Here is a 22,203-nt window from a genome sequence, read left to right as displayed (position 1 = left end):
TGTGTGTGTGACAGAGCGAGAGAGAGAGAATAAGAAAGAGAGAGAGCGACAGAGTAAGAGGAGTATGTGTGTGCATGCCATCCTGATCTATTTATACCGTCTCTAGTTATCGCCTCCTCTCTCCACATCTGTGTGACGGCCGTTGTCTGCAGGAGGGTGTGACTGCCCAAAGTGTGTGTGTGTGCGTGTGTGTGTGTGTGAATTTTAGTTCAACACCATTGTCGTCAGGACATTTTAGCCAGTCCTCACTCATTCAAAGAGCCATTTGAGGGTTAAGACTTAGTTAAGGGCTTAAGGTTAGCATTACATTTAGGTTAGGGTTAGCCATTTAAATAGTGAGGGGGGGATAAGGGGCTATGGAATACAATATGCCAATGAGGGTCCTCACAACTACAGAAGGGACCAACATTTGTTCGCATGTGTGTGTATGTGTGTGTAGACGAACCACAGACACAGACTCCTCTAAAAATATCGTCTCTAGTGATCTCTCTCTCTTCTCATTTTCAGTGCAACATCTGCAGTGAGACACACTGACAAAACAAGGACATAGCAGATCTCTCTCACTCACACACACACACACGCACACACACACACACACACACACACACACACACACACACAGACACACAGACACACAGACACACACACACACAGACACACACACACACCTGCCGACCAATTAGTATGAGTCAAATCGACTGAATTCCTTCCTGCAGTTTCCACTTATTAATAAGGGGGTGAAGATGTGACAGGGTGATAGCAACGTGTGGAAAGAGGTGTTACAGAAAATGTTACTCTTCTGCTTCCCTGTGTTTTCACGAAAGGATATTAGAGCCAGGGCTTTGTTCCTGAAGTCCACCACCGTGTAGCTGCTAACCAGAGGGTCCACAAAGCTGATCATGTGATGTCTGCACTGGACGAGCTCCTCGGGTGTCACCTTATTGGTGATGATGTCGAGACCCTGGTACACCTGAAGGCGACACAGAAGGAACCAATTAACAGGGGGGCAAAAGTACAGAAAATAAATGCTTTTATAAAAGCAGAACACACACTGATCAGTGTGTGTGTGAGAATGAAAATCACGATGGACTACTGTATGACACCCAGCTGGCACATTCCAGGCGGGAGCCTGGTCACTGGGTGATGTAAAATGGATAAAGGAGGTGTGCATCATCATTTGCGGGAACGTTCAGATTCACTTCATGTGGACGACAGACCCACTTCATGTGGTCAACTGATTCCTTCCTCCATAACAGCCCTGCTTCTAGTTTCTGACACTGACAAATACACACACACACACACAGGACATACACACAGGCTTGTACACACCCTACCACCAGTATAGATTTCAATTTCCTGACCTGTTTGTTTAATGGAAGCTTTTTTCTACACTGTTAACAGGGACTTTATGCTTTCTAGGACAAAGAACTTCCATTAAACTCCTACTCTTACAGCGGATTATAACAGACTTTTGGGGCTTTTATGCCATCATTTACTATTTTTATCTCCTCCATATAAAGTACACTAATCAGCCACAACATCCCACAGATGCTAGATTGGACTGAGATCTGGGGAGTTTGGAGGACAAGTCAACACCTTGAACTCTTTGTCATGTTCCTCAAACCAATCGTGAATGGTTTTTTTTAGTGTTGCAGGGAACATTATCCTGCTGAAAGAGGCCACTGCCACCAGGGAATACCATTGCCATGAAGGGGTGTACTTGGTCTGCAGCAATGTTTAGGTAGGTGGTACATGTCAAAGTAACATGTACATGAATGCCAGGACCCAAGGTTTCCCAGCAGAGAATTGCCAAATGCATCATACTGCCTCCGCTGGCTTACTATTTCCCCATGGTGCACCCTGCTGCCATCTTTATCCCAAACAACGCACACGCATTGGGCCATCCACATGATGCAAACAGACTCATAAGACCAGGCCAGTTTTGTCCACCACTCAACAGGCACTGTCGGCAGTGGACGTGGATTAGCATGGCCACTCTGCATTTTCAGCACTTTGTGCTACTGTAGCTCTTCTGTGGGACTGGACTGCACAGGCCAGCCTTTGCTGTCCACGTGTGTCAAATAACCTGTCCGATGTCCCTGTCGCTGGTCCATCAGTTCTCCTTCCTTGGACCATTTTTGGTAGGTACTAACCAACCACTGCATAGCATGAACTGAGTGATGTAAAGACGAGCAGCTTGGGAGAGGTTCTGACTCAGTCGTCTAGCCATCACAATTTGGCCCTTGTCAAAGCTGCTGACGCCCCTGCACATGCCCATTTTACCTGATTCCAACACATCAGCTTCAAGACTGATTGTTCACTTGCTGCCTAATATAAACCAATATATCCCACCCCTCGACAGGTGCCATTGTAACAAGACAATCAACGTTATTCACTCCAGCTCTCAGCGGTTTTAACGTCATGGCTGATCGGTATAAGCTTTCAGTAAATTTGTAGCTCCTGCATAATGCAGCAGTCGCTGTGGTTTGAACTGTTCTTCCTCTGCTCTCCTTTTCCAAGCTGTCATGGCTGTGGTGCAGTTAATCTACGGTTAACGTCCTCCACTGACAAACCTCTGTAAGGCCTTTATTTTGAAGCAGCTGGCAGAGGTTAGTGGCCAGCTGCTAACACCTTGTTCAACGGGTGTATATAAGACATTTTCCGCTGCAGTTTTATTGGTGGATCACTTTTAATTATAGAAAGGGATGAAAGGAAAAAAGAGGGTGCAGATGTAGTGAACTGGTGTCAAGTAACTGCAATTTAGGAGAATGTACAACCTCTTCAACTCTCAGCATTTACCACACTGCAACGTAACAAACGCAAGAGGAAATGTATGGCAGCATCGGTCCATCTGTCAAAGTATTTTGGTGTTGTTGGTACTGTAGATGAATTCTAGGCCAGTGCAACAATATTTTGACAGCAGAGAAACACAAGTTAAACTTTGATCTGAAGTTGTTCAGTTGTAGATGACAACATATACACATCTAACCTCATTTATAATGTGAATACACCCCATGGCCCTGTCTTCTGCTGAGTATTTATGTGTTGTCTACCAACACCACTCAAAGTGTGTGTGTGTGTGTGTGTGTGTGTGTGTGTGTGTGTGTGTGTGTGTGTGGCTCAAAATGTGAATCAGTGTGAAGATGCCAGGAAAACCTTATAAAACCCTTCTGAGTTTAAAAAAAACAAAAAAAAAACAAAACAAAACTTCCCTAACACTTTTAAGGGCTGAAACTTTTCTTTGGATTCAGCCTTGATTTGGGAAAAAAAAATCTTGGTGAACCTTTCCATTGTTCAAAAATTCAGAGAAGGAAAATAAAGCATTTATAGCGGCTATTGGGACTGAAGCAATGAACACACTAATATTATTCATACAGCATGAGAAAGAAAGAATGAATGAAACTGCCCTTGACTTAAATTGAAAGTTGATTTTCCCCATCTGAATATGATAAACAACACATTGTGGAAAGTTTTTAAGTCTTTAAGCACAACATGTACCCCTTTACAGAGTTCTCCTTGTTTAAATTTTAAAGCACTTCAATTAGAAACATCACAAACTCAGCCAGGGCCAACATTTTCAACAAACTCATGGAGCTAATATTAACTAATTTAGCTAACATTAATTAGCAACAACTGAAAATCCAATAAAATTGATGTTTGCCAGCTAAAACTGTGAAAACTGCATTTGTGCTCTGAGCTTCTTTGCTCCAAAGTTTTATACTTTTGTTTTCATTTTTCTTCCTTCTTAGATTCAGTTGCACTTTCTGATTGAGTTTAGTTGTAGTGTTTTGGTTTAAGGTTTTTTGAGTTGTAGATTTTTTTCCATAGTTGCTGTTTCATTTTTACTCAGTTTGTGTGAAACACCTATTTTGGATCTATTTCTGTGTAATTTTTGTCGGGTCAGAAAAAGGCAGAAAATGTAAGGGAAAACCAGACGTCTTTGTCATGTTCAGACATAGTTTTTTCAGTTTAGGAAGCACTTTGTGGTGTAAGGCATGCCCACATCCTCTTACATAGCCACTAACTTTGTTATCAAGCATCTTCCTGTAGTCTAAATCTTATATTTCAAGGCAACATTACAGACCTTTTAACCAAACATACATGGATGGGGTAGTCAATACAACAGTGCACAGGTTATTGATCCTATCCTTGGTGATATGGATGTGGGTTGCCTGTACTTCACCAAATGTTCTTCAGCGCCGCAGCAAGCCAAAAGTGGGGAGCAGGGCAGGGCAGAGCAACCCAGCCTGATAAATTATTCACGGCTTCCCTGCACGACACCACTGTCAGCCGAGGGAGAGATGGATGCATGCATAGATGGATGGACGGATGGATGGATAGATGATGGAGATGAATGGATGAAGGTGAAGGTCTGAAGGGAGGTTTTGTTTTGTTTTTTTCCAACTCCAACAACAGTGTTGGAGAAGATGAGAGAGAAAAGGAGATGAACAGACAGAAGAGCGCTGTGTACTTGTTACAGAGAACAGGATGCTCCCTGACAAATCTGCACACATTATCCACCATCACCCCTCCTCTGTCTTCACTGCTCTCTCTCTCTCTCTCTCTCAGACACACACACATACATACACACACACACACACTCACACTCACACTCACACTCATGCAGATTGTACAGAGAGAAGACAGGATGATAGGTAGCAGAAGGATGGTGAGAGAAAGCCAGATAGAGATGCTCAGTGAGATAGACTGGCATCAGGTTGGTGTGTGTGTGTGTGTGTGTTAACACAGAGAGAGAGAGAGAGAGAGAGAGAGAGAGAGAGAGAGAGAGAGAGAGAGAGAGAGAGAGAGAGAGAGAGAGAGAGAGAGAGAGAGAGAGAGAGAGCACCACTTACTGAGTAAGGGTCATGTGTCCCTCATTTTGAGCCACACACCTCCCACATTGACACACTTTTGTTCACCACATGGTGAAAAGACAAAGGCTCTCTTTATAATAAACACTCGCAACTTTTTCAAAGTTGACGCAACATGCTCACCACATGGCCCGTTCAGCAGCTGTCCGGGAGTTTTCAAACCACTCATGTGAGCTTCCTCAAAAGATGGAGTTGCCCGGTTGCCGTGGAGTTGCAGACATACATTTTTCTGAGGACTTCTCCTCTATGTCAACTTAAAGATGTTGATATCATGAATATTGGGCAAAACTCCATCTGCTGAGGAAGATGTGATGTGATACTGACTGAAAGCTACGGACCAGCTATTAAGTAAGATTTTGTCGACTGCTGCCTCCAAGGACAAGAACAAAAGTCAGTTCAGCTATCATCCGTATAGAATTACAGCACTGTGCTGGTTTTTTATCATCTTATCCTCTTTTCATCTCCTGAATCTTGCCTTTATTTCACTTGAGAGAGTAGTAGAGTGGCCTCTCCTCCATCTGTCCTCCTCCTCCTCACGATCCCTCTCATTTTGTCCGTTCTGTTACCTGCCGCTGAGAGTACACAGCTAATTGTTACGTAACCACTTCTTAATGTACATTTATGTGTTCTCGTGTGAGAGTGTTGGAAAAAACAGATTGTGATGATTTTAATTTCGCCTTAACAAGGACAAGGAGACCCATGAGTAAAAGCGGGCAGAAGAAGACGGGAATGTACATAAGAAAAATGAAAACAGCCACTTGAGTGGAAGATATGAGGAGGAAAAAAAAAATGCTTTGAGGGGAAGCTGCAAATGAGAGAGAAAATGAGAAAGAAATTAACACTTCCAGCAGAGGTGGTGGAAATGAGCTACAAATTGCAGTGATGTTCCAGCTCAGAGCCATAAAGGAATCAAAGATAAAAATATCAACACAGCTAATCGTGTTTATATGTCTTCTGGAAGGAAACAGAAAGAAGATGTCACAATAAAAGGAGATGATTGGGTGAGTAAGTGTCAAGATTTTTTAAGTAAGCATTTGAAATGATGCAAAAAAATTTAGTCAGGAAATTTCTGTATCAGCTGGGTTGGAAGGAGGATTTCGAGTACTGTTACAGAGAGAAAAACATGACAAAAAGAGGAGGAAGAATTCAATAGTGCTGAGCAATTTGTTTGGTCGCAGCTAATGCTGGTCATATTTCATGCCATCTGAAGACCAAACATGAAAATGCACTTAGCGGTTTCCTTTTAATCAGCAGCATGTTCATGGAAATGCCAGCATGTGCAACATTTCTAGGAGGTGGACAGATATTTTACAGCCACCTCTAAACTTGCGAAGGGATGAAACAACAAAGCCAATCCCGGTGTTATTTTTTCTTCCCATAAATGTTCCGATCTTAGCATGTTGTGTCATTTCTTTATCACTGAAAAGAATCAAATTAAGAGACTTGTGAGGGGTGTTTCCTGGGAAGTTGATGAGAAAATACTTTGGCGATTTCTCTCATCACATTCATCTTATTCTAACTGAAAACGTCATAATTCACATTAAAACAGTTCAAAGGAAACCCAGCTAACGGGGGTTCAGCTGCCTACTCTTTCCTGTCTCGCTTTTTAAATGGATGTGAATAGATGTGACGGCGTTGGCTTGTATGTGAGTAAGAGAGGAATGTCTGTGTGTGAGTGTGTGAGTGAGACAATGAGCTCAGTGTTCGAGCTCTGCAGAGCCTGCAGCCGGCCTGCCTGGCCAACCTTACGCCCTGCACGAGACAGCTGTTCCTCTGCCACATAAATAAGGAGGGGGGGGCATGGCCAAAAGAAAGAAAGAAAGAGGGCAAGAGAGACTGAGAAGATTGAGAAAAAAAAGAAAGACACAGAGAACAAACCCTCATTGACACATAAAATAAGATTCAGAGAAAGTCAAAAAAAAAAGAAAAAAGGAGATGAAGCACACCTTTCAGTGTAGAGTTCCATTTTTGTCCAACTCTCCACCTATTCCCTCACAGGTCAGCACCATCAACGTGACTTACAGCAAGTTTCCCAAAGCTGAACACGAGGTAAAAACAAAAACAAAAATTCCCTCATGAGTGAACCCCACGGTTGTGACCATTTTATGGCCTTTAGACACGTGATGGTGTGTGTCTGTCATAAATCTAAATCAAGCCCAAATAAGATATTGGTGTTTGATCATTCCCACTCTCCCTAAGCAAGGTTTACAAATTTTAAATATTGGAGGAAAAAGGTTTATCAGTACAGAATCACTCAGAATCAGCCAATAACTTTAAAAATGAGTGCACTGTAAAAGAGACCTTATATGAGCCGCAATTTTTTATTTCATTAGTAGTTTGGATTCCACTGAATCCATGAGGATCTAAAATATGTTTCAGGGATTTTTTTTTTTCTCCAAGAAAAAAAAAGGGAAAAAACATTTGTCCTTGACATTTTTTTCTTGCACAGAAATTTTCAAAAAAATTCACTGCCATAAAATGCCACAAATGTCGAAAACGTTGTTCAAAAATAATAACAAGGTCAGCTGTAGTAAGTCAGCCGTGGTCCAAAAAAGCAGACAATGAAATTCACCCTTTATCTGACCCCTGGACATGGCCCTATAGGCACACTGTCCCTGGTTGTACACTTATATCCTTCTCTCTGAATCCATTCCTCCACTATACTTACAACAGAATACCTATCTGCCTTTTTTTTCTTTTTTTTTCCCCTTCTATCCTTCCCCCTCAAGGCACCATCCTTCAACAATTTATCCCTCCATCCTGCTCTCTTCTCTCTGTCTCCGTGGGGACTGGCCCAGTAATGCCAGACTAATAAATCATTCATGGCGTTGGCCCCCAACCCCCCCACCCCTTCCTCTTCCTCCTCCATCCTGCCATCCTCTTCTCCCTCAGTGCCTTACTGTAGCAGTGACCGCATCACCACACCCGCAGACTGCAATTTACACACACACACACACACACACACACAGGCAAAAATAAGAGTTAATCAGCTCCCTTTTTTGGCACGCTCCTTCACAGGCTTAGATCACTTAAAAAGATGCATCATAAATCGGATGTGGGAGGCGGCAACATCGCCTCAGTTACAATACAAACAGATACGTCAAAGCCCAGACAGGTCATAGCCACACCAGACAGATAGAGAGACACTGGGGGGGAGAGAGAGAGAGACAGAGAGATATGCAGAGAGAGAGAGAGAGAGAGAGAGAGAGAGGAGGAGGGATGACTGCGAGTGAATTAGAGGGATATAACACATAGCTGCACAGTTTTTGAGTGTAGGATGTGTTTAATACGTAGATGAGCAGTTGGGGTGTGTGTGTGTGTGTGTCTGTGTGCAACAACCTCTGGCCAATAATAAGAATAACCTTTGAAAGAATAAGCAGCTCTAACAGCGGTCAAATCACTTGGCTGCATTGCCATCAAAAGACAAATCGGCCCTCGGTGTATTCACTAAGAAAGACCTCCTTCATTCCACTTTTATGGCACTACAAGGGCCGAGGTGACACATGACAGCTTTTCTACAGTTTCTATTTCTCACATTCAACAGAAAATGAATAAGCCACACAAATTGCCTTCCTTTGTCACAACCTCCACTACTCACGCTGTCCTGAGGGAAAGAGAAAAACGGTAACTCCTTCTTTGATACACGCATAAAGCAAAGGGTCACCCGGCCACCAACACTTCCAATGGTCCCACAAACTAATGTAATGGTGCGTGCATGTGCATGACCTGTTAAATTGCCCCCGAGGACCTCTGATGGCCCTTTAGCAGAAAGAAATCCACAGCCCTACCAGCACATACACATTCAAACACACCCCTTTATATACCCTGCAGTGAAACAATTTATTTTGTGGGAACAATGTGTTATTAGTTAACGCATCAAACAGGTGACTGTGAGTAAGTGTGAGAAATTTAGAGAGTGGAAATCATCAAATCCATTAAGTGACTGAAATCTTAATATTGAATAATGTTAATACTGAATAAAGTATTAACAGAACTGCACTGGTGGTTTTGTGTGATTTAGTCAATTAAACCACAATTGAGCAGACGTAGCATTACTAATGATCATTTTAGATTAATTTCCTACCTTCGAGGCTGCAATTGCTTCCCATTAATTTCACTATTCAATTTAAATAAACCTGAAATGTTGAGATTGTACAAGTCATCTGTTTCACTTCCCGGTTCCTTCAAGTTAATGAGTAAACTTTAGTTTGCACGCCTCAGACAGAGACAGGGGAAAAAAAAAGAGGTAATAGACAAGACGTATAAAAACATGGACAGTCTGCACACTGTCTGCGGCATGGCTCAGTCGCTGCCAATTTCCTTAAAATGAAGAGTGAGACGGGGGACTGAGCGGCGCTTCTCATCGCCGTAATGTGCAACCGAACATAAACAAGGCGGCGTACGAACGATGATCTAATGTTTCAGTCTCAGCACTCCTCACATGAATCACCTCTGAAGTGCACTCACTCTGTCCCCGTACTGTCACCGTCTATGTCAACTGTTTCTTATTACCGATAATGCCTTGCAAAGAGTTGTCATTAGCCAAGCGGCCTGATAAATCATCCTCTCCCTTGGGGTCACACTTGATTAACAAATGGTGTCGGCTCATCAAAAGCCTGATTCAAACAATTAAATACTACGACTCGTGCATTTTAAATAATCAGTGCAACAGTAACTCGTGACCTTGACGTGGCATTATCATAGGCAGGTAGATAGATAGAGACAGGAGTATACAAGTCTCCAGTTGTACACTTTGGCTGTTTCATCTGTTACAACTTTAAATTAAAAAAATTGTACATTCACATTTTAAAACATTCAGCAGCTGTGAGAAGCTTGAAAATGTTCTGATATCAAGAAGCTGATCCTCGTCTATTTAAAATGTTCCAAAATAGCCCAGGGAAACAGGGTTATTATGCATCTTTGAGGACTCAAATTGGGATTTTAGACTCTTTCGGGTGATTTTAAACAGACAAATTTAAGCCTCTGAAGACTAGAATCTATTTTAAAAACCAAAAACTCTAAGTGCACAGTACAAGAAAAGGAACCTCAGGAAATTAAAATGTAAAAGCCCACTGAGTCCAGTTAAATTTAGTAAAGCATAATTTGTACTGTACTACTAACCCAGATCTTGATTCCTCTAAACATGAATAGGGTGCACAGAAACCCAGGATTCTCTGTGTGAGACTTTAAATGAATGGCTAATTTAAGACTTCTCAGACTTGCAGTGAGATAAAATCACACTGATACTCTCACATTTTCCCATAATTCCAACTTTTAGGGAGTAAAAGCTCTGGAAGCCTCTGAAGGACCCCCCGCTGGTCCCCTGGACCCCACTTTGGGAACCATGGGTTTACACTATTTGGCAGTGCCTCATTCAATGACAGTACAGCGAAGCACTTGTGTGTGTGCCATAGATAGCATGTTCATTTAATGAGTGAATAATATCCCCCTGCATGTCCAATGAACTGTGGGTTGGGGGCATGGGCCAGGGGTGGGAGTGGGGGGGGGGGGGGGTGATGATAACACAATAGGAGTGTTAGGGAGTGTGGGAACCAATTCTCCCCGGGACAATAGACACTTCCCAGTGGCCACAGCGTGCCCATTCACTATCAGCTGCTGGGCCGGCGTAGCACGGCGCTGAATATGCACCAGCTCAGCACAATGCTGCTTTCTCCCAAACAAGACCAGACTGTTTCCTATCCCAAAGACAACACAGGCCAGCTCTAGCCTATACACAGCCTCATTCTCACATAAGCAGTCTCTTTCTCACTCACTCCATGTCTGCGTGTCTCTCTCGCTTTCTCTCGCTGTCACACACACCAACAGGAGGGTAGCAACAAGGCCAGGGATTGTGGAGATAGGCTGGGGCTCCGCGCTGCAACTAGGCCACTGTTTCTCTCTCCACCAGAAGCTGCTGCTAGTTGAGATATTCTGGGCTGAAATGTTATTAGCGTAACCCAGTTTACCCAGTACTAGGTGACTGCTGGAAGAATCACTCCCTGCAGGGACACACACACACGCAAACTCTCAAGGACAATGGCGGGAAGGAGGGGGAAGCAAGGTGTTGAGGAAGCAAGAGGAAGATGGGATAAACTGGGAGTTACTGTGTGTGTGTGTTTCTGTGTGTTCATGCAGCGCCGTAGTGTGACCCAGACTCAAACCAGAACCCAACCCTTTCTTCTATGTGCGCGCCCTCTGGTTGCTGTGGCAACGGAGCCTGAGAACCAAAAGGGAGGGCGGGGCTGAGAGAGAGGAGAGTGAAGCGACGCAAGCATGAGAGTTTTTAAATGTTGCTGACTGACACACACACACACACACACACAGAACATGTATTATACCGATTTCAATACAGCATACTCACACAGCACTGAGATCTTGCTGTTTAACATATACATTTTTAACTGTTTCCTGTTGAATCTGATAAAAGAAGCAATGCCAGATTAACTGGATTTGCTATAAAAGTATAAAATAAAACAAAAGTAATCACTTTACAGTATGTAATCCCCCATGACTCATCTGCACTCACTGTTACTTTGCTTTCCTACATAAATTATTGGGGGAAAAAAGTCATCCTGGGGCCAGTCAGTATATTTTATAATCACTGTGTTGTTTATCTTGCAAGCAAAGTACTATTTGTTTTGAAGTTGCCAAAATTTCATTAAAAAAATTCGTATAAAATGTTAGTTTTCTTATATGTACCATCCATACAATTCTGTGCTTCTTTTTACTACTGTCCCTGAGTTGGATCAGTTCCATTTATCTCATGAAAAAACAGCACAGGCTTCGGACCCACTCCTTTTCCTTTGTGTGTGTATGCTCTGGGGAAAGACACTGTATCGATATTTTAATGGACTTCACTGCATTTGATCTGACCTCTGCACAAAAACAAAGTCTGTAGCATGTTTTTACTGGGGCGTTTTTATGGCGTGTCCTGTTTTTCCTCATGTCACTGTCCTGTCCTACAGGCCGTTCAGACTGATGCTGGTGCAGATCAAACCGTGCCAACACATCTGCGGCGATGTTAACAATGCTGGATACGAACCTTTGACTGTTAATAGCTGAGAAATGATGTGATTGTATAGAAATGTTTGTCATTTTCCCGATGTTTGCTAACCCCTGCTCTCCTGCGCAGTGATATTCAGCTTTCTACAAACTCTTCACTGTTAAAACGCCGAGTTAGACGACAACCTGCTCGATTGTACATGGATTTGTACAAATCTGGCTGAAAAGCAGACGTTTTACTCGATTTATTTCAATAATCTGTGTCATCTAGAGCATTATGGCTGCCATGTCAAGGTCTCCCTACGCATTTCCTCGTCTTAACGCTTCTCCTACCTGCATGGAGTCGGCGCTGATTATTTCTCCCTGAAGCCGTTTTCCGATCTCGATCGCCAGTTTGGACTTTCCGGTGCCGGTAGCTCCCAAAATCACCACCAACGACGGGGTTATTGCTTTCCGTAAAGCGGACTGCACGCTACGACTGGACGCCGCCATGATGCTTCTGCCTCAGCGCCCAGCTGACTGCCGTGCGCATGCGCAGCGAGCGTAGAATAGAGAGGTGGGCTCTGTTACCAGGCAACAGGCAGCCGTTACTGTGACAGCGTTGATTGATGGGAGGGCTAATGTAGAGGGGTCTTTGATTTTTAGACTAAATAAATGAAATTCTCTCAAAACATTTCAGCCTCCTCTGATTGGTTCCTGCTGCTTTAGCTACTATTTAACTGGATTAAAAGCAGTTCAGCTATAACAATGAATCTCTGAACGGACTCATCCCTTTTTGTTGACATTTCCAATGACTATGAAATGTCTTTACAGGGAGGGCTGCAGAATAGTTGCTATTGTTTCTATGGAAACTGTCAGAGCTCTGCAGCGGTGAGGAAAGATGCTTGTTGCCATGGCAAAGATGCCAGGACGGGTTACCTTGGAGACTGCTCAGAACAAATGGTGAGTGGGGAGAGGGAGATGTGTGCTCACTCATACAGGTGGTTTTTATGGAAAACAAATGAGAGCAATACAATAACACTGTGATCCAGTTTAAAGCCAGACACTGGAAAAATACAGGACCAGATGATGATTATTCGTGTTGTGTGTGTGTGAAAGGGATAAAAACAGAGATGACAAGTCGTTTATGATGTCAAACCATGAAATTTATTAATTTTCTGACTTACTCTTCATACATAGAGGTTTATGAGGTACAGAAAAAAACAAAGTGCTGAGACAAGGCTCCAAAATCACCATAACTGAACTCCCAAAGTAAGCAAGCAATGTTGACTGCTACCATGACTGTGCCAACCGCAGAGACCAGTGACCAATACAAGTTAAACAAAATAAAAGTATGGGGCAAACCACTGCTGGCGGTGCTCCCTCTTTAAAAAAATAAAATAAAATAAAATAAAATAAAATCAGAGCTATTGGTGATTTGTGCTGAATTAATTAGCAGTTTTTATTGAAGAAGAAGAAGAAAAAGGAAAAGGGAAAAATTTATGATGATCTCCTTTCTTCAACCAAGTACATCATGAATCCTCTGATTAAATCCTCTCTCATCTCTGAAAGTGGTTTCTGAGGTTATATTATACACACAGCATATAATATTAGGCTTGTTTTTTTCTCAAGCACAAGACCTATCACAAGAGCTACAGACTACTTGAGGGTTTCCTGAGTGCTGGTAAAGCAGGGGATGCTACTAGTTATGAGTCATTTACAGTACTAGATCCATGGCTACAGTGTTCTCTGTTGCATGGCTTATGGGACAATGGGGAGCACTGGGCCTGCAAAAAAGCAAAGAAAGCAGTAACATTAAGGTCGCTAAAGGCTACACACTGCCTTAAGTTTAATCGGTAGATCCTCTTAACCACCCCCCCACCCCCCCCACACACACACACCAGATTTAAGAGAGCGCTACAGCTACAGTGATTGGATTGAATAGAGCTTTCAGGTGCTTTCCACTCCAGAGAGACACAGAAAGAGAAAGCAGACCTTACATGCCAATTTTCAGCACATAACCACCAATAAAGCCCTGCCAGCTACATAACAAAAACAGTCATTAGCTCACACTGAAACACAACTCGGTAGGAAAATATAGTATAAAACTTTTGTCAACTGTGACTTGTACAAATAAAGAAACCCCAGAGACAGAAAAGTAATGAAAACAAAAAAATGTGACAAAGTGGCTAGTGTGTTCAATGTTCAGTAAGTGTTTTATTTTGACTCTTTTTCATAATCATTTTTTTAACAAAAATAGAAGCTTTGAGTTATCTTTGAAAAGCCAGCAAGCCTGGCCCCGGTGTAGCACACAAGGCTGAACAAAAACTAGGATGAGTATAGTAGACAGCTCTGGTTTTGGTTTGGAAGGGACTGTACAGTGAGGGTAATATATACATAATGTCTACATTGAAAGGCTTCTATAGGCATTACATCAAATGCAAAAAAAAAAAAAAAAAAAAAATGTACAAATATAATCAGACAGCAAGATGACAGAAATATATTGTTGGAACTCAGTGGGCTTCAAGTCCTAGCAAAAGTTGGCATCTTTGATAACAGACAGATTAGATTTGAGTCATTCTCTAAGGGCATCTTTTGGTTAATTAACTGAAGCCGACATTCACCTTTTGGCGGGTCTCCATCACACAACACTAATAAAGAGTGTGAAATCCTGGTTACAATTTTCATACTGTTTTTGCAGATTGTTGCTTGAAAACATGATAAATCTCAAACAATGCCTTGATGGCAGCGTATATTCTCATTTTCTCCAAATAATGCTACAGAACAGGCTGTTACTGCGGGCAAAGCACTGCTGTCGAAAAACATCTCTGATGCAACAAGAAAACAAGTTAATCAGTGAAAACCTGCAGGCACAGATGTCGGGACTTAACCTGAGCTATTTCAGAGGTGCAGAACATATTATATCCATCCAGTTGTAACATCACTGTTGCATGGCTCAGTACAGTCCAACTATAGCTGCCCTGCATCTCCATTACCGGCAAGCATAAAGCTAGAAACTTCAACTGCTGACAGGGAAAAAGAGAGAAGGAAAGGACAAGAAACAACAGAGAAGAGGTCAGATCATACAGAGAGTGAGGGGGAAAGTAAAAGGAAAATGGAAAAGAACATAGAAGTAAAAAGACTCAACCTGATGTCAAAACAAGTTGTATGCTGAGCGTCTACCAGTGTAAAAAAAAAAAAAAAAAGTTGAAATTTGAAGAGGGAAAGAAACTCTACAGGGCTCTTCAGACTGATAGAAAGAGGAGACAATACTGCTGTGCAAGCACACCAAGCCCTATCAAAAAGAGACGTCTGACCAGACCATGCAGCAGTTAAACAGCACAGTTGTAGCAGTTTATCAACTGGAAGCTGCTGCATCCACAGCAGGCCTTCCAGTAGCAAGCAACAGTTTTGACCATTTTTAGCAAGGGGAAACAAAACAGTTTGACAAATCTATATTGAGTAACCATGAACATAATAATCAGCCCGTAAGATTCCCCATAAGATCAGTTCCTAGCTTGCTGTCTCGACCGGCTTGTGACCTTGTCAATCACTCGTAGCTAATGTGCAAACCACAAAAACAGAAGGGAAAAAAAAAAATCCACCCGCACTATTCCAACGTGACCAACTCAAAGTGAACATTAGTGTCTTTTCTCCTTCATGTAGTCCCATTGAGTTCTGTGAGTGTACGTGTGTGGTGGCAGCCGACCCCGGCGCTCAGGATCGTTTGAGCTGTGCCAGCCTCTGCAGCAGCTGCACTTGTCTGGCCTTCAGCTGTTTCCGCTCCTGAGCCTTCTGCCTCTCGCTGGCATGCAGCTGCTGCAGGTACTCGGTGGCTCGTGTGAGGATCGCCACCTTGGGAGTCTTGGGGCAGTCCGCTAAGCCGGGGATCTCGTCCCGCAGCGACAGGAAACGCGAGCGCAGGTCGTTCCGTCGCTTGCGCTCCAGAAAGTTGTGCGCCTTGCGTTTGTCTGTGTCCTCGCAGTCGGAGGACTGGGGGCTGGATAGGTGAGAGAGGGAGTGGGGCTTTGACGGGGAGCATTGGGGATGGGAGGAGGAAGAAGAGAAGGAGGAGGGAGGAGATGAAGGCGATGTGGAGGAGGTAGGAGAGGAGGCGCTGAGGTTAGGTGACTCTGACCTGACTCCAGCCATGTGAGACTTTCGGCTGTCCAAGTTCAAAGGGGTGTGGCCAGGCCGGGGCTGGTGGTAATGAAGGTTCGGGTGAGGCTGGGTCGCCTGGGTGGATGCCTCCTGCCGAACCCTCTTCCGAGGTGGCTCGGCTGGCGTGGGGAGAGTGTCCGGGGATGGGGCAGCATAGTTGTGCTGCTGTTGGTGGATGGAGATGTGGAAACGCTTCATGCCGGGGTCGAGAGGGTCAGCCCGCACCGTTATGGTCACAGGTTTACGGGTGTTGACCAGTCGACGAGGTTTACGCTGCTGCTGCTGTTGCTGCTGCTTGTGCTCCACCGTCACCACATCGATCTCCTCTTCATCCTCATCCTTGTCATCTTCATCATCTGAAAGGGCAAAAGAAATCAATTAAACAAAGTGTTTGATTGAAAAAAATGTGGTTAGGACAACAAGTGACAGCTGAGGTGAGAAAGACGAGGCAAATGAAAAATGACTGAGCCACCTCACTCTGCCTGACCCTCTGACTCCTCAAGCCAATTAAATGCTTCTGTAAAAATAAATTCACACAACCTCATGAAACCTGCGTGATCTCTCTCACTCACACACACACACACACACACACACTACAAAATACACACTCTCACTAATGCTGTGAATCATCACAACATTAGGTCAGCTCCCTGAGAGGAAATTCTCTCTCTTCATTCATGTGAACAGAGTGAGGATGAGAGGCAGAGACAGGCTGGGTTAAGAAGCACTCGGGTGAAAATCAGCAATTCTTCAACTTGTTAAAACAAGCCGGCTAATATTCAGCACCGCACGCATTTAAAAACCCATTTGCTGCTCTATTTACTAGAGTGGAAACGGTGTATTAAATATAAGGGAAGGTCTTATTGACTTGATTCCCGCCAACTGACTAGACTCTTGGGAGAATTTCAATGCTCTTGTGAACTGAAACACACTTTTAAAGTAATTGCACCTCTATGGATTTGACTGCTCAGAAAGTAGTAATCTGTACAAGAATAACATGGTAAAGAGGGGACGGACAAAGAGTTTTGGAGGGAGGGGTGCCAGCCTCTTATTTTCAAAAGCTATTATATGACAAAAGATGACATCTCATATTACCAGGCATACAGAACAAAATCCCTGAAGTAGCCCTATACGGACTCTTTATTAGAGCATACATGTATTTCTTATGATGGCTCTTCTTTGAGCACACGTTATCCCCTGACAGTGTGAAATGCTGCCTCAAAACTCACGTCAAAGAATTCTGCAGGCCTAGCTGACCTCCTAAACGGCTAATCCTGCTCTATTCACAGCCCGGGCTGGCTGGGACCAAATCCACCCACTGACACAATTGGCGCTGCAGCCTGTTGAGTGGAGGAATGTAGCAACAAGTTCCCTTTGTGACATTCCACACACCATTATGCATGGTCCAAGCTGCACATCACATGGCAGCCTACATACCAAACTCGATCATATGGGTTCAGGGAGTGAAAACGAAAAAGGCTAGGCTCCGGTCAGAGAAAATATAGGCTAAACACAATAACTAAAGAGGGGGTGATTTTTTTTTTCCTCTCTCCCTTCCCCTCCTGTCCCTCCTTGTTACATAAAGTTCCAATAATGAGCACTCTTTATTGAATTCATGTCAAATCCTAGCCAGGGAGTGCAGGGAGGATATTGTTATCATAAGTCAGACTGGAGGAGCAGGGAAAGGTAGCAGCTGGTCTGCTGGAGCCCCGCCAAGCAGCAGATGTTTCAATGGGCGTGTCACTCTCTGGGCCTGAAGCATGTGTTGCATGCACCAAGGTAACGCAATGCAGTCATCATGTGCCATGCCAACCCTCATTGCCAGATAAAGGCTAACCAAAGCAAAAAAAAATAAATGTTGACTAAATTAGAGAGGGAAAAAAACCATGACATTATAAACCCAAAGTCACCCTTGAAATAAACTGTCAATAAAATGTATGTGGAATATTATTGAAATACCAAGAGAAAGCTACTATAAAATGTGTGATCACCTAATAGGCTACATAATTTATAAACAAACATATAGCTCATTTCAGCATAGACAAACTAGAAGATACAGAACACTAGAAAAAAAGATTCACAATATAGAAAAGTCCTATGCTGCATATTCCGTCTGTTACTGACCTGATGAGTCGGTGTGAGACTCTGAACCAGAGGACACTTGTTTCTTGCATCCACCGGATCCACCGGTTAAAGGGAAAGTGAGCACCGCAGCGGGGTCCACACAGTCCGCCGCCAAGCCGCTGAGGGCTGGCGTGTCTGCGGGCGCACACTGCGTCCTGCCCGGGGACGCAACGGCAGACCCGGCAGCGACTTTGGCAGCCGCTCCCGTCCCGGGACAGGAGGCGCAGCGCTCCCCAACAACTCTCTCCAGCTGCTGCCCGGCCGAGAAACCGCTCCACATGCAGTCCTGGATGATGATGGAGCTCAGGTTCCCGAAGGAGTCATTGGCCGTGGTCAGTTTGCAAGGCAGGTCCTGCTGCTGGTCATCCTCCTGCCCCAAGAACTGAGAAACCCACTCCAGCTTGTCTCCCAGAGACGGGTACAGCAGCCCGACCCTGCCCGACCCTTCTACCGCCCGGATGGGGGACATGGGCGGGGTCGGTACCAGCTCGAATTTCTTCCATATGTCCTCGCTGGGCGCCGTGGACTTGAAGAAATCCTCATCCGGGTCGTGGTCGTCGTAGAAATAATGTTGGTAATGGTCAAGGTGGTCCATGTCCCAGTTTTCATATCGAGGCGCGGTGGAGCTAATGCCCGGCATGGGGGCTGCAGGGTGGGGTGGGTGGGTGTGTGTGTGAGTGGGGAGGGTGAATCACTCCCTGTTCCCTCGGTCTGCAGAAGGATAGAGCCAATAGTTGTATCAAAACTGAGCCTTATTCTCATCACAATAATCACACCCCTGTCTGTGGACATGTTGCCCTCTGGGGGGGAGGAAGGGTTTTTTCTGTGGCCATATGGGCTATAACACTGCAATGATGATGATGATAAATCATACTAGGTAATTTCATTCTTTGTCAATATTAAAAATAATGTCCTACCTGAAAAAGAACACATTCTAAAGGTGTAACATAAACTTGTGCACCTGCATGAGAACATTATGTGCCAACCGAGCCCCTATAAAGGTCACAGTCAAGCTGGAAAAGGCGTAAATACGAACTATCCTATGCTTAAATGCCGCACAGTTAAAGTTAAACTACTCTGTGCTGCTGCTGAGAAGTTCAAGTTTCGCAACAGTGTTTCATTACATAACACTGTTTTAGTAGTATACTGTGACAGAGAGAGAGAGAGCGAGAGAGAGAGAGAGGGGAGGGGGGTTAGGGGGTTCAACTGACTGCTCAGCAGAAAATAGAGTGATTAAATTAGATTGAAATAGATTAATTGGATAGAGAGGTACCCGACCAGCCTGCCAATGTACCTGTTCAGACCGAGGAGTCGTATGTAAAGTAGTTTATAAGGCTCCTCCTCGGTTCAACTCCTTATCAAGCTCAAAGAATTCAGCTGCGACTAAACAGCTCGGATCAGTTAATTAGGCATCAGGCGCCTTGGAAAGCTGCAAACCCTCAACTCCGAGCGCTTCATTTATGATCTGAAACCTATATATGCTCGCGCTTCTAAATCAACATCCTCAAAAGGGAAGTTTCTGTGAAAAAAAAAAAAAAAAAAGATAATAAAAAAATAAATAAAGAGAGAGAGTGTTACCTGGTGCTGAGAGTGAAAAACCTGCCTGCGTCTTCATAGATCCGCCGTGCGCAAATTAAGTGTCCAAAAAGCAGCAACCACAATGGTTCCTCACCAGAGAGAGAGAGAGAGGGGGGAAAAATCTGTTTGTTTGAAATGTGAGCTTTCCCGCTGATCCGTGCGGAGGCTTTCTCAGGTGGTAAACAGTCACTGGGGTAAATGAGTCCGTCTGGTCGCAGTCCCACCGCTCAAAGGGCTGGATAGGCTTTGGCCGTGGTCACTTTCTTTGCAGACTACTGCACTATATGATCCGGTAGAAGGAGAGTTGGCTATTATGCATAAAAGGCGGGTCGTAGTAGGGAAGCCACGCCTGCCGTTTAAAGGTGCAGCGCGCTCAAAACCCGCCTGAAGCGCTGCAGAGGGGAGTCTTATGAGAGCAGAGGGTTATATGACACTGATTTCATAAGATGACACTGTTCTGCTTTTTGCGGTAATTATGCAAACATAACAACGTGTGTCTGTGTGTGAGCGTGTAAACACATTTGTGCAAATGCATGAGCACCTGTGTGTTATCACCGAGGGATGTAATAAGGAGGGCGCCTTCCACAGCAGGGAGAGATGAGCATTGTGTGTGTGTGTGTGTGTGTGTGTGTGTGTGTGTGTGTGTGTGTGTGTGTGTGTGTGTGTGTGTGTGTCTGTGTGAACATATGGCTGCAGTATCTGGTGTCTTCAATGCATCTCATAGTCTCTGTAATCAATATCAAGCTTATGATGTAGAGCCCTCCCCTTGAGAGAGTCATTATAGAAGCAACACTCTGTGTCTGCCATGTCATGTGTGTGCATGTGTGTCCGTGTCCTCAACAGCTGCACACACTTACTCTGACACACACCAACAACTGCTGACACTTGTTTTTCTTGCCATGTGAAACCGTCTCACTGCTGCCTTTTTATTTTTTTTCGAGTCATGAAACTTTGCCACACTCGCTCTTGAGGATGATGATTGGGAAACATCCTTCCTATAACTGCTCCTCTGAAGTTCCCCCTCCAGCTCAGCGGGGAGGCAGACACCGTGAAATCCCTGTCTGTCCACTTCATCCTCCCTCACACACACACACACACACACACACACACACACACACACACCCTCCTCCTCCTCCTCCTCCTCCTCCTCTTACTCTTAAACCTCATCTTCTGTCACTCATCCTCTATTCTTCTCTCCTCAGTTTTACTCTTGCCTGCTCTCCTCTCAACTCCCCCACCACCACCACCACCCCTCCTCTTGCGCTTTTATCCCCAGTCACCCCTGATCAAAAAGATCTTGACCCTACATGAAACGGGGAGACTTTAGAGGGTTATATCCTCCATTTCCCAGGAGAGAGCCTACAAAGACACAGAACTAACAGACTGGAGGAACAGAAGCGGCAATCTTTCGGTTTCCCCGTCTGCATCACTTTCTCTCTCTCAGCTCGTCCCGTTCCTGATCTCTCTTTGTCTTATCGCTTTTATCTCATCCCTCTCTGTCTTCTGCCTTGTTATATATTTTGAAATGCTTAATGCCTCCCTGCTTTGAATTAATCATCAAAAGTAAACGGGTGCAAGGACGGGCTCCGTAACATGTACAAAGAAAGGACTTTTTAGATAAAATAAGTAGATTAAGTGCATTTAAGGAGTAACTCTTTAAATCTGTTATATAAATTTAAAAAATGTGCATGTTCCTAATGAACAGCAACATGTCAGTGACATTTAAATGTGAATGTGATTCGGAAAAATGTTCTTTCCCTGCAGATCCTCACATGGATGTGTTGTGTTTTTTTCTCTAAAAAAAAAACAAAACACTCATACATACAGTACAAGCATGCAGGAGAAAGTCTCATGGGATTAGTGAAATGTTATTGCTCATGAGGTGCCAATTAAGTGATATCTGTTCCCAGAGAGGTTGATAGTGTTGAGCTGCACCATATTAATAAGTATATATAAACACAGTGCATATGAATCTTGGTTAGCTAAACAGTGTAACATGGACCTTGTCTTTCCTCTGTTTACCCCTTGACTGTCAAGACAAAAGTTAAAATAATTCCTGTGACGACGTCCCAGCTTTGTAAAATGCTGTCTCATAATATTACAAGCCTTCAGATTCACAGATGTGTTACTCAAACTGGCCCTTCTGGTTTGCATTTTCATGTCTCACAGGTATGTAAAGAAACAACCCACCCGCCAGCGCAGCCCTTTGCGTCGCTAACTCTCGGCGAGCAATGGCATAAGCGTGTTTCCCAAAACACTGAGCTATTGCTTTAACCAGCAGCAGCCACGATAACACTTCATGTCATCATCCATCACCTCACTGTCCAGTTTGACCTTTTGTCCATCTATTGACCTCTCACATTTTTCCTCCCCAGATATCTTCGGGGAATTAAACTTGAGGCATTTAGAGTTTGGAGCTTTCTTCCTTTAATGAAAGATTGTAACACTCATTAATGTTAATCGTTTGCTGTTTTTCTTTCCCAGCAGC

The 22,203-nt window shown here is 43.9% G+C and overlaps 2 protein-coding genes across 4 annotated transcripts in view; both read right to left on the bottom strand.

The window, feature by feature from the left end:
• The window catches only part of trit1 (tRNA isopentenyltransferase 1), a 30,921-nt gene extending 18,550 nt beyond the window's left edge, over positions 1-12,371 (bottom strand). For all 3 annotated transcript variants that reach the window (XR_005895126.1, XM_041052850.1, XM_041052851.1), the window contains exons 1-2: positions 12,207-12,371; positions 830-970 (exon numbers count right to left, since the gene is read on the bottom strand). Coding sequence is in view for 2 of the 3 variants with exons in the window: in XM_041052850.1 (XP_040908784.1) it covers positions 830-970; positions 12,207-12,365 (300 nt within the window). In the remaining variant the exon portion in view is untranslated. The remainder of the gene's footprint in view (positions 1-829; positions 971-12,206) is intronic.
• Positions 12,372-13,003: 632 nt separating this feature from the next.
• Positions 13,004-19,980, bottom strand: myclb (MYCL proto-oncogene, bHLH transcription factor b). Its single transcript, XM_041054066.1, has 3 exons — positions 19,716-19,980; positions 18,138-18,848; positions 13,004-16,369 (listed from the first exon to the last, which is right to left on the bottom strand). The coding sequence occupies exons 2-3, from the start codon at positions 18,775-18,777 to the stop codon at positions 15,570-15,572; spliced, it is 1,440 nt and encodes a 479-aa protein (XP_040910000.1). The 5' UTR covers positions 18,778-18,848; positions 19,716-19,980; the 3' UTR covers positions 13,004-15,569.
• Positions 19,981-22,203: the final 2,223 nt, after the last annotated feature.

The sequence above is a fragment of the Toxotes jaculatrix genome, chromosome 13 (genome assembly GCF_017976425.1).
Source record: "Toxotes jaculatrix isolate fToxJac2 chromosome 13, fToxJac2.pri, whole genome shotgun sequence".
Classification (NCBI taxonomy): domain Eukaryota; kingdom Metazoa; phylum Chordata; class Actinopteri; family Toxotidae; genus Toxotes; species Toxotes jaculatrix.
Note: the sequence above shows the minus strand (reverse complement) of the source record. Positions and strands in the feature narration are given on the sequence as shown.